This window comes from Callithrix jacchus, chromosome 8 (genome assembly GCF_049354715.1).
Source record: "Callithrix jacchus isolate 240 chromosome 8, calJac240_pri, whole genome shotgun sequence".
In the NCBI taxonomy this organism is placed as follows: Eukaryota; Metazoa; Chordata; class Mammalia; order Primates; family Cebidae; genus Callithrix; species Callithrix jacchus.
Window position 1 is genome coordinate 109967168 of NC_133509.1, and position 17189 is coordinate 109984356.

A 17189-nucleotide genomic window follows, 5' to 3' on the forward strand; every position below is an offset into this window, starting at 1 on the left:
CAACTCTTAATTTACAGATGACAACACCAAGACTCTCTTCACTGACTTGAGATCTCCCCAATGCCACCACAGCTTCTTTTATAACTAAAGAAGACAGAACTCTGAAAATGTTGTGAGAATAAAGTGTTCTGGAATTGTTAACCAGTCCTTAGATTTGGCTAACTCGTTTTCATTGAGAATTTAAAGTGGCTGATTATTGTTAGAATACTGGACTGTATCTTGCTCATTTTCACTTCCCCTATTAAATTTATAACAAATTTGTCAGACCTGGTAAGCATTTGATATATGCTCATTTAGTGGTGAACCAAACTCAACTCACTGATTAAGTAAAATACTGATAATTATTACTATTGCTAGGGCTGCCATAACAAAGTACCTCAGACTGAGTAGCTCATACAGCAGTTTATTTCCTCTTAGTTCTGAAGAGAAGTCTGAGATCAAGGTATTGGCAGCAATTATTTCTTCTAAGGCCTCTCTCCTTGGCTTGTAGATGGCCATTTTCACAGGATCTTTCATTTTGCACATGTGTCTATGTCCAGTATGTTCTCTTATAAGGACACCAGTCAGATTGGATTAGGGCCCACCCTCACAGCCTCATGTAACCTTCAGCTCTTTAACTGCCCTGTGTCCAAATCGTCACTTTCTGAGGTACTGGGGATTGGGACTTTCACATATGAATTTGGCAGGGACACAGTTCAGCCCATAACATAACTTTTGTGAATTCCTTACCCAGAGAAAAGAAACAACAGCAGAAGTTCCAGAAAACTGAAAGTAATTCATCCAGAACATCATGTGAGCAGCTAACAAATTGAACTTGCAGTATTTGTTCTCATTAGGCATGCAATTTCTTGAAGACAATTTCATGGAAACCATTTGAAGAAATGACTCAAAGTAACATAACTTTTTCTCTTTTCCTTTTTTTTTTTTTGAGACAGAGTTTGCTATTGATGCCCAGGCTGGAGTGCAATGGCATGATCTTGGCTCACCCCAACCTCCGCCTCCCAGGTTCAAGTGGTTCTCCTGCCTCAGCCTCCCAAGTTAGTTAGGATTACAAGCATGCGCCACCACACCCAGCTAATTTTGTATTTTTAGTAGAGATGGGGTTTCTCCATGTTGGTCAAGCTGGTCTCGAACTCCCGACCTCAGTTGGTCTGCCCATCTTGGCCTCCCAAAGTGCTGAGATTACAGGCATGAGCCACTGTGCCCAGCCAACATAACTTTTTTCTTTCAGACCTCTTTAAATTACTTCAAATCCTCTTCCCACAAATGTTTATTGAATAAATACCTCTTATTTCACCCAAAAGGAAGTTCACTGAAGATTTTTTAAAAGTACTCTAAGCAGAGGGTTCTAAAGTTTTTATTGATTAGATTTGTGTACAGTTGTAATCCTTCCATCATACAGGTAATGTAATAACATTCAAATATCTGACATTAAAATAACTTATTGACTAATGCTAATATTAACACACAATAGTTCTATCTCTATTAACAATAAAAACCAAACCACTGAGATGTTTAAAGTGAGACCATTATTTTATAATTTGGAAGTCTGAGTAATCCAACTTTAAGATGACTTTCTCATTGTTGAAGTTTGCTTTGTCGATGTGTGATTTGGGACTTCCTCTTGTTTCCAGCCATTCCTGCATATGACGCACTTTGGAGATGGGACCTTGCAATTGTCCTTGCACTGTGCCCTGGTCAGTGTTCTGGACCCAGCCTACCAATCCCAGCTTTTTACCCTCAGCCTAAGAGGGAGAAAAAAGAGAGAAATCCAGTAAGACTGAAGAAAACAAAGACTACCATCTGTTGCCAGACTCTTGGCCTAGAATCAAGCCACTGAAACTAATTTGATATTGCCCAGAACAGTCAAAACAGAAAGACAGCAGGAAGGATCTCATTGCTGATCTTCACATGAAGTGTTGGCCACTTGATTCCATGTCCTCCTTCTTCCACCCTATAAACCCAGGCACTAGAATTTTTCAGTGTGTAGTCAATTTTGTTAAGTACCAAAAACTTAAGTCCAAAACAGATGCCTTTAAAATGATCTCCTAAGGCTGATTGTTGTTAGAATACTGAACTGTATCTTGCTCATTTTCCCTTCCCCTAATCAAGAATCTATTGGGAAAAAGCATGAAGTTATTTGATCCTTCCCCTTGCCTTTAAACCAGGACCACACCTAAACAAATCCAGATGAATTAGTGTTCATTATATCTTCAAAGATCATTAGAAAGTATTTCAAGTTCAAAGCAAAGACATGTTTGCTTAATTTGTTTGTTATTTCCTGGGCAACTCATCCCATTGTTCTTACTGTAGTGAAACTGTCTAACCCAACATCTTTATATTGTATCCAAAGCCCACTTTGTTATTTTCCTAGAAAAGGAAAGCAGCTTGCAATCAGCCTCTCAACAGCAAACCATGAGACTACGTAACTATCAGGTTTTCGCTTGACTTTCTTCTCTTACCTAATAATCACAATGCCTTTAGGCTTATGAAAAGCATCTGATCATTATGGTGGCTTGTCCTTTTTAAAGTTCTTTCCTTTTATTATACTATGGCAAGACTGAATGTTTAGGAAAGGTAGCAATGCTTTGGAGCTAATTTTATTTTTGTATAAATTTATGATTAGAATATTAACTCACTGATTGTTAAAGTAATCTATCTAATAGAAGGTGTTGGATTACAAAAGAAAATAGGAGTTAACATGATTGCATGTCAAAATGCCAGATCAGTAACTTTGTCAATGTGGGAAATTGCTGGAGGTGGCCAAAGAAAACGTTATGCATAGCAAAAAAAATGTTTGATGAGGAATTGAAGTATCCATCAAATCGAAGACAAGTTCAAAGCAAAGACATGTTTGCTTAATGAACAAAATAGACTCCAGTCAAATAAATAACCGTTTGAGGGATACAGAGGAAATCAAGGAATGAAGAAAAATAGAAGATACCTACCCGATGCACTGCTAAGTGCCAAAGATGATAGCATAAAAGAATACTGCTGGGAATTAATTTTGAGTAAGATTCCACATCCAACTGACTTGGTATAACAACTGCCCTCTTCTGCTTCAAATTAACCTAGGGGAGCTGACTATCTCTAGTTCTTAAGAGTTATCTTAAATAGTAAATAGCTATAAAAATGTGCAGTTTTAAACAGGAGGTTGTAATAGTCAAGTAAATCTTTAAAAATCTGCAGTGTGATTTATCTGAACTCTTGAGAGTGAACAGAACACTCCAAAGTTTAACCAGTACTGAGAATGGGTGTTTCCTACTGGTTTCATTTGTGTGCTCAATTCTGTTCTTATTTTTTTAATGATGGCATAATGTTGTTGACTCATGTTCAGTTGTGAATATCTATTGAACAAGTAAACAGGGTTTTTATTTCCTAAGAAAATGTCAAAAAGCTAATTCTACCTCATAACCACATTTCTGCTTAAACAATCATCTGACAACATTTTAAGGAACATAATCACCAACCGTAGTTGCAATCTAAAAAAAAAGTCTCTTCAAATCAGTAACCAAGATATCCACCTTGGGATAGCAGAAGAAGAGCAAACTAAATTCAAAATAAACAGAAACAAGGAAATAAAGATTAGAGCAGAAATTAATGGAAAGTGGAAGAATAAAGAAAATCAATAAAACAAAAGTTGCTTCTTTGACAAGATCAACAAAATTGACAACCTTTAGCTAGACTGATAAAGAGGATGAAAGCCTCAAATTACTAAAATCAGAAATAAAAGAGAAGACATTATCACCAACCTTACAAAGATAAAAAGGATATGAGGGAATTCTATGAACAATTATATGCCAACAAATTAGATTAACTTGGATGAAAAAAAACCTAATATCTAGAAAGACAAACAACCAAAACTGAATGAAGAAGAAACAGAAAGCCTGAATAAACCTATACCAAGTAAAGAGATCAATTTTTTTTTTTTTTTGAGACAGAGTTTTGCTGTTGTTACCCAGACTGGAGTGCAATGGCATGATCTCGGCTCACTGCAACCTCCGCCTTCTGGGTTCAAGCAATTCTCCTGCCTCAGCCTCCCGAGTAGCTGGGACTACAGGCGCGTACCACCATGCCCAGCTAATTTTCGTATTTTTAGTAGAGATGGGGTTTCACCTCCAGGATGGTCTCGATCTCTTAATCTTGTGATCCACCTGCCTCGGCCTCCCAAAGTGCTGGGATTATAGGCGTGAGCCACCGCGCCCGGCCAAAAGATCGAATTTTTAATCAAAAAACTTCCCACAAAGAAAAGCCCAGGACCAGATGGCTAAATTCTACCCAATGTTTAAAAAACAATCCTTAGGCAGGGCTCAGTGGCTGATGCCTGCAATCCCAACACTTTGGGAGGCTGAGTCGGGCAGATCATGAAGTCAGGAGATCAAGACCATCCTGGCCAACATGGTGAAACCTCATCTCTACTAAAAATACAAAATTTAGCTGGGCATGGTGGCACATGCCTGTAGTCCCAGCTGCTTGAGAGGCTGAGGCAGGAGAATCGCTTGGACCCGGAAGGCAGAAGTTGTAGTAAGCTGAGATCGTGCCACTGCACTACAGCCTGGTGACAGAGCAAGACTCCATCTCAAAGCAAAAAATCCTTTACCAACCCTTCACAAACTCTTCCAAAAAAAAGAAGAGGATCCAAAACAAGAATTAAGCATTAAAAAAAGAAGAAGCACTTCCCAACACATCCTATTAAGTCAGTATTATTCTCATACTAAAACCAAAGCTAAAAAATAAAAATAAAAAATAAGGAGAAAAAAAAAGCCCAAGGTAAAAGAAAAAACAAATAACCCCCCAAAAAGCTAAAGCTGTCACAAGAAAAAGCAACCAAAAAACCATACTCTTATGAACAGAGATGCAAAAATTGTCAGCAAAATACAAGCAAACCAAATCCAGCAACATATAAAAAGAATTGTACACCATAACAAGTTAGGATTTCTTTCAAAAATACAAGGTTGGTTCAATATATAAGAAGTAATCAATTTAATATACCATATTAATAAAACAAAGCTATATGGTCATCGTAATAGACGGCAAAAAAAAATCATTTGACAAAAACCAATGCCTCTTTTATAATAAAAATACTCAACAAACTAGATCTATGAAAAACCCACTGCTAACATCATACTTAGTGGTGAAAGACTGAAAACGTTCTCATTAAGATCAGGAACAAGACAAGGATGTCTGCTGTTACTACTCTACCCAATGTTATATTTGAGGGTCTTCTACAGCAGAGAAAAAGAAAAGTCATTCAGATTGAAAAGGAAAAAGTAAAACTACCTCTACTTACAGATGACATATCTTGTATACAGAAGTCCTAAAGAACATACACAGGCACATATTAGAGCTAATAAACAGTTTCACAAGGTTGTAGGATATAAGATTGTTATACAAAAATCAATTGTAGGCCGGGTACGGTGGCTAAAGCCTGTAATCCCAGCACTTTGGGAGGCCGAGGCGGGTGGATCACGAGGTCAAGAGATCGAGACCATTCTGGTAAACATGGTGAAACCCCGTCTCTACTAAAAATATAAAAAATTAGCTGGGCACGGTGGCGCGTGCCTGTAATCCCAGCTACTCAGGAGGCTGAGGCAGGAGAATTGCCTGAACCCAGGAGGCGGAGGTTGCGGTGAGCCGAGATCATGCCATTGCACTCCAGCCTGGGTAACAAGAGCGAAACTCCGTCTCAAAAAAAAAAAAAAGGAACTGCAAGACATATATGGAAAGCTATAAAACATTCTTGAAAGAAATTAAAGAGGATCTAAATAAATGTAAAGACATTCCTTATTGATGGATTGGAAGACTTAATATTGTTAAGATGATAATACTCCCCAATTGATCTACAAATTCAACTCAATCTCTATGAAAATGCCAGTGCTTTTGCAGAAATTGAAAAACTGTTATTAAAATTTACATAGAAACATAAGGGACCCAAGATAGCTAAAAATAATCTTGAAAAGGAAAAACAAACTTGAAGGATTCATATTTCCCAATTTCAAAACTTACTACAAAGCTGCAGTAACTGAGACAGTATGGTATGAGCATAAGGATAGTGGCTTAGTCTGTTTTGTGTTGCTATAAAGAACTACGTAAGGCTGGGTAATTTATAAAGAAAAGAGGTTTATTTGGCTCATGATTCTGTAGACTGTACAAGCATAGGACTGTCACTGGCACTGGGTGAGGGCCTTAGGCTGTTTCCACTCATGGTGGAAGGCAAAGGGGATTCTGCACATGCAGAGATCATGTGGTTAAAGAGGAAGTGAGAGGGGTAGGAAGAGGTAAGGTACTGGACTCTTTTTAACTAGTTCTTGAGGGAACTAATTGAGTGAGAACTAATTGACCATTCCACCCCCAGGAAGGGCATTATCTACTCATGAGGGACCTGCCCCCATGACTCAAACACCTCCCATTATGCCCCACCTTCAACACTGGGGTTCAAATTTCAACATGAGATTTGAAGGGAACAAACCTATACCAGAATAGTACTGAGAGTCCAGAAATAAACCCTTACATTATGTTGATTTTTGAAAAAGGTGTCGTGACAAATGAATGTGGGAAATGATACTCATTTCAACAAATGGTGCTGGGACAACTGGATATTCATATACAAAAGAATAAAGCTGGCTCTCCTACTTCACATCACATAAAAAATAACTCAAACTGGAACAAAGACCTCAATCTAAGAGTGTAAAACTATGAAACTTTGAAGAAAACATAGGCATGACAGCTGGGTGTAGTGGCTCACACATGTAATCCAAGCACTTTGAGAGGCTGAGGTGGGCAAATTGCTTGAGGTCAGGATGAGCCTGGGCAACATGGTGAAACCCAGTTGCTACAAAAAACAAAAGCAAAACAAACAAACAAAAAAACACAAGCATGAACCTTCATGACCTTGGATTAGGCAAAGATTTCTTAGATATAACACTAAAAGTACAAGCAAAAAAAAAGAACAGATAAATTTGACTTCATCAAAAGTAAAAACTTTTGTACTTCATAGACACTATCAAGAAAGTAAAAAGACAACCCACAAAATAGGAAAAATATTTGTAAATCATGTATCTGTTAAGGGACTAGTATCCAGAATAAAAACATTCTTACAACTCGAAAATAAGAAGGCAAATAACGAAAAATGGGCAAAAATATTTGAATGGACATTTCTCCAAAGAAGACATAAAATATGCCAATAAGCAAATGAAACGATGCTCAACATCACTAGTCATTAGGAAGGCAAATCAAAACCACCCTGAAAGTATACACGTACAACAGGATATTATTCAGCTTTACAAAGAAAGGAAATTGTTTTTACTTTCATTATATAACATGAATGAACCTTGAGGATATTATGCTAAGTGAAATAAGCCAGCCACAAAACGACAAATTCTGTCAAATTCCACTCATATGAGGTAACCAGAGTAGTTGAATTAACAGAATATAGATTTATGATTGTCAAGGGCTTGGAAGAAGGAGAAAATGGAGAGTTAGTGTTTCATGAATACAGTTTCACTTTTAGAAGATGAAAAGCATTCTGTGGATGTAAAAAAACAATGTGAATGTACTTAAGGCCACTGAATTGTACATTTAAAAATGGTTAAAACAGTAATTTCTATGTTTTATGTATTCTACCACAATTTTAGAAATAAGTGTGCTATATGGTTTCCATATATTTAGGGATTTTCCAGTTATCTTTTTAATTTTTTTATGTGGTTTACTTCCACTGTAGTTGGAGGACATTTCTTGTATGACTCAAATCCTTTTAAATGTATTAGTATCTGAAAAACAAACAACTGCAATGAAATATTACCTCATCCCCACTAGGATGGCTAACATAGAAGACAGCAACCACTGTTGGCAAGGATGCGGACAAATTGGAATTCTCGCACATTGCCAGTGATAACATGAAACTGTATAGCTACTTTGGAAAAGTTTGGCAATTCCTCAAAAAGTTAAAAATAAAGTTACCATATGACCCAGAAATCGACTAGTATTTACATAATCAATGGAACTGAAAACGTCTACACAAAAATATGTGCATATGTGTTCATAGCATTATGATTCATAACGGCCAGAAATCAGAAACTCAAATTTCCATCAATTGATGAATGGATAAAAAAATGTGGTATATCCATATAATGGGATATTATTCAACCATAAAAAGGAATGGAATACTAATACATGCTACAGTGTAGATAACCTTGAAAACAATACGTTAAGTGAAAGGAGCCAGTCACACAAAAAGGACACATTTGAATGATTCCATTTATATTAAATATTTAGAATAAGCACAGTGGCCCTCGCCTATAATCCCAGCACTTCGGGACACTGAGGCAGGTGGATCACCTGAGGTCAGGAGTTTGAGACCAGCCTGGCCAACATAGCTCTCTATTAAAAACAAAACAAAACAAAAAAAAGTGGGTGTGATGGCATGCGCCTGTGGTCCCAGCTACTTGGAAGGAGGATCATTTGAGCCTGGGAGGTTGAGGCTGCAATGAGCTGTGACCCTGCCACCACACTCCAGAAAAAAAAAAAGAAAAAGAGGCACTGACAATTCACACTCATATTCCTAAGATTCAGGTTACAATTTGAATTGTGAGTACCACAGTCCCAAGAATGAGACACTTAAGAAGTCCTGCAGTTCTAACTCATTATCTGTGAGATTAGAGACATATTGGGAAGGCAGTAGCCAATGCCTGCGGAAGGCAGAGGAAACAAGCTTGCATTTGTGTGTGCCTGTTGAGGGAAGATTAGCCACACAAAAGCAGAGATAGAGGCTGCTCTTCGGTCAATGTTAGCCTTCCTCTAAGAAATCTGATTTGGTTGGATGATGCCACACAGTGAGAACTGCAAAAGCCCTCTATTCCCCTTGGAAGGGAGAAGCTCATTAATACGTGTGTCTAGCCGGGCGCGGTGGCTCAAGCCTGTAATCCCAGCACTTTGGGAGGTCCAGGCGGGTGGATCACGAGGTCAAGAGATCGAGACCATTCTGGTCAACATGGTGAAACCCCGTCTCTACTAAAAATACAAAAAATTAGCTGGGCATGGTGGCGCGTGCCTGTAATCCCAGCTTCTCAGGAGGCTGAGGCAGGAGAATTGCCTGAACCCAGGAGGCTGAGGTTGCGGTGTGCCGAGATCGTGCCATTGCACTCCAGCCTGGGTAACAAGAGCGAAACTCCATCTTAAAAAAAAAAAAAACAAAAACGTGTGTCTAGATGCTCAGGCGCCACTGTTAGAAAAAGACCGATAATAACAGCAGAATGATCTTCCATTTACACCATGTTTTACCGATTGCACAGCATTTTCTACTCATTGCTCTACAAACTCCCTCTTTGCCATGCAGCTACCAAACAGCCAGCGGCTTCCAGTTCACAGTTGTCAGGAACATGTCCCTTGTTCCCATGCTCACAACCTAGGTTACGTCCCCAAAGCCTGCAGGCCACATACCTGAGTATACTTGCGGAAAAACACCCCTTGGACCCTCCCAAAAACTTCATAATCCACTGATATCAGGGTGTCTCCTTCTGCCATGCTCAAACCTGTCAGAAACCAGGAAAGCAGAAGAGTGAAGGACTATTCCAGGACCCGCAAGCCTGAGTCAGAAAGGGCCACACCCACACCTGTTCGTCCTTAAGCACTGCGACCTCGCTGTGAGTGGATGTGATAAGGCGTGTGTCAAGGAGGAGCCAGACGCCGGGGGAGGAAGCTTCGGTTCGCAGCTGCCGGCTGAAGCCTCTTCTGGGGAAATCACCTGCTGACCAATGACCTCCCTTACATCCATGCCGGGTCCCGCTCTCTCCCGCTACTAACCCCCAGAATCCCCTGCTACTAACATTTTAGTGCTAATCGACCTGACAAGCACACTCCGGGGACCCCTCCCGGCTCACCCTCCTTGTCTTCCCCACCAGCCGCCGGGACCACACAGGGACCACCAAGCCAACGGCTCACCAAGGCGCGCAAACCTCCGCGCCCGGAAGTTTAGTCTGCAGCTGCCCCTTCGCTGTCTCTCATGCCCATCACCTCCACATGACCAATCAGAGACAGCGCATCGGCCCGAGCCCGCCCAGAAGATGGGACTTCAGGACGCGGCTGTCCGGCAACCCAAAAAGCTTTGGGTTGGGGATCTGTCCAGGATCTCGGCTGGGCCTCCAAACATCTTGCCCTCATCCCATTTTATTCACCAAGCGCACCCCTCTTCTCATTTTCTCATGGAGAGAAAGGCATAGACGAAGTACATTGGGATACATTCAATTAAATACCGACTGACAGCTACTGTGTGCCAGGCACCTGTTCTAGGTGACCTGGCAAACGTTAGTCAACAAGACAGGATCCCTGTCCTGGAGGAGCTTAATTCTGGAAGTGAGAGACAAACAGTACACATTAGATACCATAAATAGCTTGTAATCCCAGCATTTTGAGAGGCTGACGCGGACAGATCACTTCAGGTCAGGAGTTCGAGACCAGCCTGGCCAACATGGTGAAAAACCATTTCTACCAAAAATACAAAAATTGACTGGGTGTGGTGGTGGGTGCCTGTAATCCCAGCTCTTTGGGACACTGAGGCAGGAGAATCGTTTGAACCTGGGAGGTGAAGGCTACAGTGAGCCAAAATTGCCCCACTGTACTCCAGCCTGGGTGATAGAGCAAGACTCTGTCTCAAATATATAAAGAAATAAAAATAAACATCATATATAAGTTGAGTAGGATACATATAACCTTTCTATCCCTTTTCATTCAGTTCTCCTTAAATTTTGGGTCATAGCTAATCTGGAATAGGGGATACAGGGACATAAGTGCACAGGAGGTCCCAATGGAGGTTATTTCTCCTTCTGGGCTTCTGGAAACTACTCACTGGTCTCCCTTACTATGAAAATGTCAAATAATGCTTGAACAAATAACTAAACAAATAAAGTAAGAGCACAAGCAAAATAACTCATGGCTCCAGAATTACAGCTGAATCTGTCAATCTAAGCCAAATGGCCAAACTACATAAATTTATTTTGGGAAAAGGGAATTGTCAGGGGATTTGGATGAAGATGGTTAAAATTAGAGTTGATGTGTAGACATTTGAATCCAGCTACCCTTATGATTCATAATGTGTGTGGGAAAAAAAAACTGTGGTGTTTATTGGACCTTTGTGGATTGCTTGTATATACTACACCCCTTCATAAGACTCCTTATATGAATATGCCAGGTTGGCAGACTTGGCAATGAGAGATGGGTTTGTGATGGTAGCCATGGAAATTCATCAATCTGCTAGTTTCCTGCTACAGAGTGAGGATCCATATCCTAGAGAATCGTAAAACGTTAGTGTTGAGAGGTGGAGGGTTGGTGGTGGACGAGCCGGATTGAATATTGTGCTTGGCAATATCTGAAAATAACTCTAAACACAGTATCTGGCTGATGGTATTTCTTTCTCTAAAATTGATTTTAAAAAATAGTTTCTCAGCTGGGCGCGGTGGCTCATGCTTGTAATCCAAGCACGCTGGGAGGCCAAGGTGGGTGGATCATGAGGTCAGGAGTTCAAGACCAGCCTGGCTAAGATGGTGAGACCCCATCTCTATTGAAAATACAAAAATTAGCCGGGTGTGGTGGCGGGCACCTGTAATCCCAGCTATGAGGAGGCTGAAGCAGGGAATTCCTTGAACGAGGGAGGCAGAGGTTGCAGTGAGCCGAGATCATGCCACTGCACTCTAGCCTGGGTGACAGAGCAAGACTCTGTCTCAAGAAAAAAAAAGTTTCTCTATAGAATTCAAAACCTACTGAGTGTCTAATATGTATGGGGCACTCTAAGATATACAAAGATGAATTATAATGTTTGCCCTCAAAGAGTTTTTAACTTAGTGTAAGGGGTATATATGCATTCAAATAATGACAATAAAATGTACAGCATGGTAATTTAATTCCATGAAAATCCACTGAGAGCTCATCAGGAACCAGCCCTGTGCTATCACAAGAACAGAAAATATTACGAACGAGCAAAGAAATTAATTCTGACTGGGAAGACTGGGAAAGGGTTTTTGGAGGAAACAACATTTAATCCAAGGTCACACAGCCAGTAAGTGATGGAGCTGGGATGTGGTTCCTGAGAGTCAGTCTAGAGTCAACTCCCATGAATGATATGCTCTACCAGCTCTCAGTCCGTGGAGCTTAGAGTAAGGTAGCACCATGAAGATGAAGAAGTACAAGCAGTCAGTTGTGGCTAGACCAGAGGTTCACCACCCTGCTTGTGCATTAGGATCTTTGAGGAAACTTTAAAAAATACTAATGCTCGACTGGGTGCAGTGGCTCACGCCTGTCATCTGAGCACTTTGGGAGGCTGAGGCAGACAGATCACAAGGTCAGGAGTTCGAGACCAGCCTGACCAACCTGGTGAAACTGCATCTCTACTAAAAATACAAAAATTAGCCAGGAGTGGTGGCACACACCTGTAATCCCAGTTACTCAGGAGGCTGAGGCAGAAGAATCGCTTGAACCTGGGAGGCGGAGGTTGTAGTGAGCCGAGATCACACCACTGTACTCCAGCCTGGGCGACAGAGGGAGACTCCATCTCAAAAAATAATAATAATAATTAATGCTCAGGCCTCACCCTTAGATATTGCTTTCCAAGTAGTCTTAACACACAGCTAGGGTTGAGACTCACTGGGTTGGACCCCGGGGGCTTATTAAGGGGAGGCAAGACTGAAAAGGTAGGCTGGGCCTAATCTGGGAGGTAGAAATGCCATGCTAACTCATGCATTTCAACTTTATTCTCTAGGTAGAGAAGAAGCCACTGGGGAGGGATATGAGAGGGTTAGAGATATTTAGTAATTAGCTTGATTTAATCACTGCACAATGCATACATGTATCAAATCATCACTTTGTACACTGCAAATATAGATATAATTTGTACTTGTCAATTATATCTTAATAAAGCTCAGGGGGAAGAAATATTTAGGATAATTATTCTGGCAGCAGCATGAAGGATGGGTCTGAAGAGCAGATATTGAAGGCAAGAAGAGAAGTTAGGATGGCTATGCCATCCCAAGGAGAAGTGAAGAAAAACTCACTTGGGGCAGCAGAAATGTAAAGGAAGAGTCATATATGAGAGACGTTGCAGAAGTGAATGAATAGGCTGGGTGCAGTGGCTCAAGCATGTAATCTCAGCACTTTGGGAGGCTGAGATGGGTGGATCACCTGAGGTCAAGATCAGCCTGGCCAACATGGTGAAACCCCATTTCTACTAAAAATACAAAAATTAGCCAGGCATGGCGGCATGCACCTGTAGTCCCAGCTACTAGGGAGGCTGAGGCAGGAGGATTGCTTGAACCTGAGAGGCAGAGGTTGCAGTGAGCTGAGATCGTGCCACTGCACCCCAGCCTGGGTGACAAGAGCAAGACTGTCTCAAATTTTTTAAAAAAGTAAACTCAATAAAACCTGTGATCAGTTAGAAAGAAGAGGCAATGGTCAGGCACAGTGGCTCTTGCCTGTAATCCTAGCACTTTGGGAGTCCAAGGCAGGCGGATCACCTGAGGTTGGGAGTTCAAGACCAGTCTGACCAATATGGAGAAACCCCATCTCTACTAAAAATACATAATTAGCTGGGCGTGTGGGTGCATGCCTGTAATCCCAGCTACTCATGAGGCTGAGGCAGGAGAATCGCTTCAACCCAGGGGCGGAGGTTGCGGTGAGCCGAGATCGTGCCATCACACTCCAGCCTGGGCAACAATAGTAAAACTTGGTCTCAAAATAAACAAACGAAAAAAGAAAATAAGGAATAGGCAACAAAGAGGGAAGCATGGAAGACTGATGCTGTGGGCATGAACAGGCACACTGGAGAAGCAGATCTGAGAAAGAGAGAGGATCACGAGTTTATGTTATCATATAGAATTTGAGGTTCCTGAGGCACAATCTTGTGGAGGTGTCAAATGGGCAGTCTGAAATTTGAGTCCGTAACTTATGAGAAAGACTAAAGCTAAGTTGGCTGTCATTTAAACACAGGTGAAACCTGAAATTTCAGCATTTGGTTGAAATCATTCAAGAAAAGAATGTCTGGAACTACATATATATATATATATATATATATATATATATATATATATATATGAAATATGAGGGCTTCAAAACACACTTAAATTTAGGGGGCAGATGGGGAAAAGATATTATATGCCAGAGACTTGGAAGAAAATGGAGCAAGGACACGAAAGAAGAAACCAAGAGGGCACAGGAGCAACTGAGAAGAGCGTTTTAAGTGGGTGGATAATCAATAATGTCATATGAGTAGGATGAAGAAATGAAGCTTTTGTCTTTGGAAGGTCACTGGTAGCTCTGTAGTTAAATAAAGTGGAGAGGCCGGGCGCGGTGGCTCAAGCCTGTAATCCCAGCACTTCGGGAGGCTGAGGCGGGTGGATCACGAGGTCAAGAGATCGAGACCATCCTGGTCAACATGGTGAAACCCCGTCTCTACTAAAAATACAAAAAATTAGCTGGGCATGGTGGCGTGTGCCTGTAATCCCAGCTACTCGGGAGGCTGAGGCAGGAGAATTGCCTGAACCTAGGAAGCGGAGGTTGCGGTGAGCAGAGATGGCACCATTGCACTCCAGCCTGGGTAACAAGAGTGAAACTGTCTCAAAAAAAAAAAAAAGAAGTCTTGTGGGGAGAAGAGGAGAAATGAATGGGACTGTAACATGAAAGTTAGGTCAAGGGAAGTAGTTTGTTTTGGAGGGGAAAGTTGAGTATCTTAAAACCAAAGAGATGGAGTTTATGGAGAGGTACAATTTGAAGTTAACAAGATGCAGGCAGGGTGTTGTAGCTCACATCTGTAATCTCAGTACTTTGTGAGACTGAGGCGGGAGGATCTCTTAACTCCGGATGTTTGAGTCCAGCCTGGGTAACAAAGGGAGACTCTGTCTCTACAGAAAAAAAAAAGTTAGCTGGGTGTGGGGGGCACACACCTATAGTTCCAGCTACTCCTGAGGCTGAGGTGGGAAGATTGCTTGAGCAGTGGAAGTTGAGGCTGCAGTGAGCCGTGATTGTGCCACTGCACTCCAGCCTGGGTGACAGAGTGAGACCCTGTCTCAAAAACGAAGAACGGGCGCAGTGGCTCACACTTGTAATCCCAGCATTTCTGGGAGGCCAAGGCAGGTAGATCACATGAGCTCAGGAGTTCAAGACCCGCCTGGCCAACATGGTGAAACCCCCTCTCTAAAAAAAATAGAAAAAAATTAGTCAGACATAGTGGCAGACACCTGTAATACTAGCTCAGGAGGCTGAGGTAGGAGAATCACTTGAACCCAAGAGGCGGAGGGTGCAGTGAGCCAAGATTGCACCACTGCACTCCAGCCTGGAAACAGGGCAAGATTCTGTCTCAAAACAAACAGACAAAAAAACCACAAAACAACAAAAAAGGCCAGGTGCAGTGGCTCCCACCTGTAATCCCAGCACCTTGGGAGGCTGAGGTGGGCAGACCACATGGTCAAGAGATTGAGACCATCCTGGCCAACATGGTGAAACCCTGTCTCTACTAAAAATACAAAAAAAAAAGCTGGGCATGGTGGCACATGCCTGTAGTCCCTGAGTGGAAGGCTGAGGCAAGAGAATCACTTGAATCTGGGAGGTGGAGGTTGCAGTGAGCCCAGATAGTGCTATTACACTCCAGCCTGGGCAACAGAGCGAGACTCTGTCTCAAAAACAAACAAACAAAAAACCCAAAAAAACAAAAACAAAAACAAAATGCAGGGGTATCTAGCAGAACTCTGAGTCAAAAATTAAAAAAAATAAAAATAGTAATAACAAAATGCAGGGGTAAAGTGACAAAGTCAGTTCCCGGAGGGTACTGAAAAAAACTAATTCGGGGCTGGGCATGGTGGCTCCTGCCTGTAACTTTGGAAGGTCAAGGCAGGTGGATCGTGAAGTCAAGACTACTAAAAATACGAAAATTAGCCGGGCGTGCTGGCCTGTGCCTATAGTCCCAGCTACTGAGGAGGCTGAGGCAGGAGAATCTCTTGAACCCGTGCTGGCCTGTGCCTATAGTCCCAGCTACTGAGGAGGCTGAGGCAGGAGAATCTCTTGAACCCGTGCTGGCCTGTGCCTATAGTCCCAGCTACTGAGGAGGCTGAAGAGGCAGGAGAATCTCTTGAACCGGGGAGGCGGAGAAGAGAGCTCATGGAAAGAAAATGGCCCTTCTTTCTCACAGGAGAGGGAAGGGGGTGGGAAAGAGAGAGAGAGAGAGAGGGGCAAGCTGGTAAATTCTGCCGCGGGCAGACCCTGAGTGGGGAGTGTCTGAAGCTGCACACATGGAGAGGCTGCACACATGGAGAGGCGGTGGAGTCAACTAGGGATGAAAACGAAGAATTAAAAACAAAAACAAAAACAGGACTGACCTGGAGGGTCCACCAAGGAATTTCTTTGTAACATGTAACAGCTGTAATGTGAAGTATTAACACTGATGACTACTGTCTACATTATTTTCCATGTGCATGAATTGAGCAGTTACAGGGAATAAGTGAACTGCCTGTTCCAAACGGTTTACACAGATGAACCAAAACGAAGAAAAATAAACCTTCTTTTGATGTCAACAAGTTATAGAGTATCATTTAGTGTTGAAACCAGGTTATACTGATTATTTTTCATCTGGTAGTTAACTTTATCATCATTACATTTGGCTGAGTCATTCCTGGGCCCTAAGTAGAGACGGCCAGAGTTACCACGTGAGAGTAAAACATTATAATATCAAAATAATTAGATTGGCCACAAAAGCTACCCCGGAAAGATACAGCGTAGCAAAAACGTCGACAGCAAGTTCCAAAGCCTTGGCGAGGACAAGCAGCGAGCGCGCGCGTGCAGCCATACCTGGGGCCCGCCCAGCGCAGCCGAGCGCGCCGAGAAAGGCCAGCAGCAGCCCCGCTCCCGCCAGGCGGGCGGACGCCTGCATCCTGCGGCGGAAACACGCGGGGGCACAGCCAGGGCCCCCGCCCTTTGCCCGAGAAAGGCACACCCCAGGGTCTGGGAGCATCGTTCTCAGTAAAGTACAAGTTCTTCTTTGATGGAGCCCCAGAAAGACTCTTCCCGCCCCTCCCCTGTTCCCCAAGGGCAGGGCTGGACCGAGCTGCAGAGTTGGCCGGACACTGGGTCAAGTGACGCCCGGACTGACCGCACCCCAGCCCCTGGCCGCCTGGGGTCGCTGGTGCACGGCGCCTGCGCGCGCCTCCCCGAGGAGT

General features: G+C 42.4%; 1 protein-coding gene across 4 annotated transcripts; it reads right to left on the reverse strand.

Moving 5' to 3' along the window:
- Positions 1 to 1341: 1341 nt before the first annotated feature.
- ACYP1 (acylphosphatase 1) lies at positions 1342 to 17119 on the reverse strand. 4 transcript variants are annotated; one of them, XM_003734042.6, is made up of 3 exons: positions 16822 to 17119; positions 9439 to 9530; positions 1342 to 1745 (listed from the first exon to the last, which is right to left on the reverse strand). In XM_003734042.6, the coding sequence occupies exons 1-3, from the start codon at positions 16982 to 16984 to the stop codon at positions 1530 to 1532; spliced, it is 471 nt and encodes a 156-aa protein (XP_003734090.4). In that variant the 5' UTR covers positions 16985 to 17119; the 3' UTR covers positions 1342 to 1529. The 4 variants fall into 4 exon arrangements, with proteins under 4 accessions (XP_003734090.4, XP_017832719.1, XP_009004599.1 ...); XM_017977230.4 differs by lacking the exon at positions 16822 to 17119 and adding an exon at positions 9940 to 9978; XM_009006351.5 differs by lacking the exon at positions 16822 to 17119 and adding an exon at positions 9879 to 9954.
- Between the last annotated feature and the right edge of the window lie 70 nt (positions 17120 to 17189).

Bases quoted from the DNA above. Each gene is read 5' to 3' on its own strand.
- ACYP1 (XM_003734042.6), bottom strand. From the start codon at position 16,984: ATGCTCCCAGACCCTGGGGTGTGCCTTTCTCGGGCAAAGGGCGGGGGC. The intron at 9,531-16,821 runs GTATGGCTGCAC...GGTTTCTGACAG, and splicing joins CTGCGCTGGGCGGGCCCCAG to GTTTGAGCATGGCAGAAGGA. The intron at 1,746-9,438 runs GTATGTGGCCTG...TCTCCCTCTTAG, and splicing joins TTTTCCGCAAGTATACTCAG to GCTGAGGGTAAAAAGCTGGG.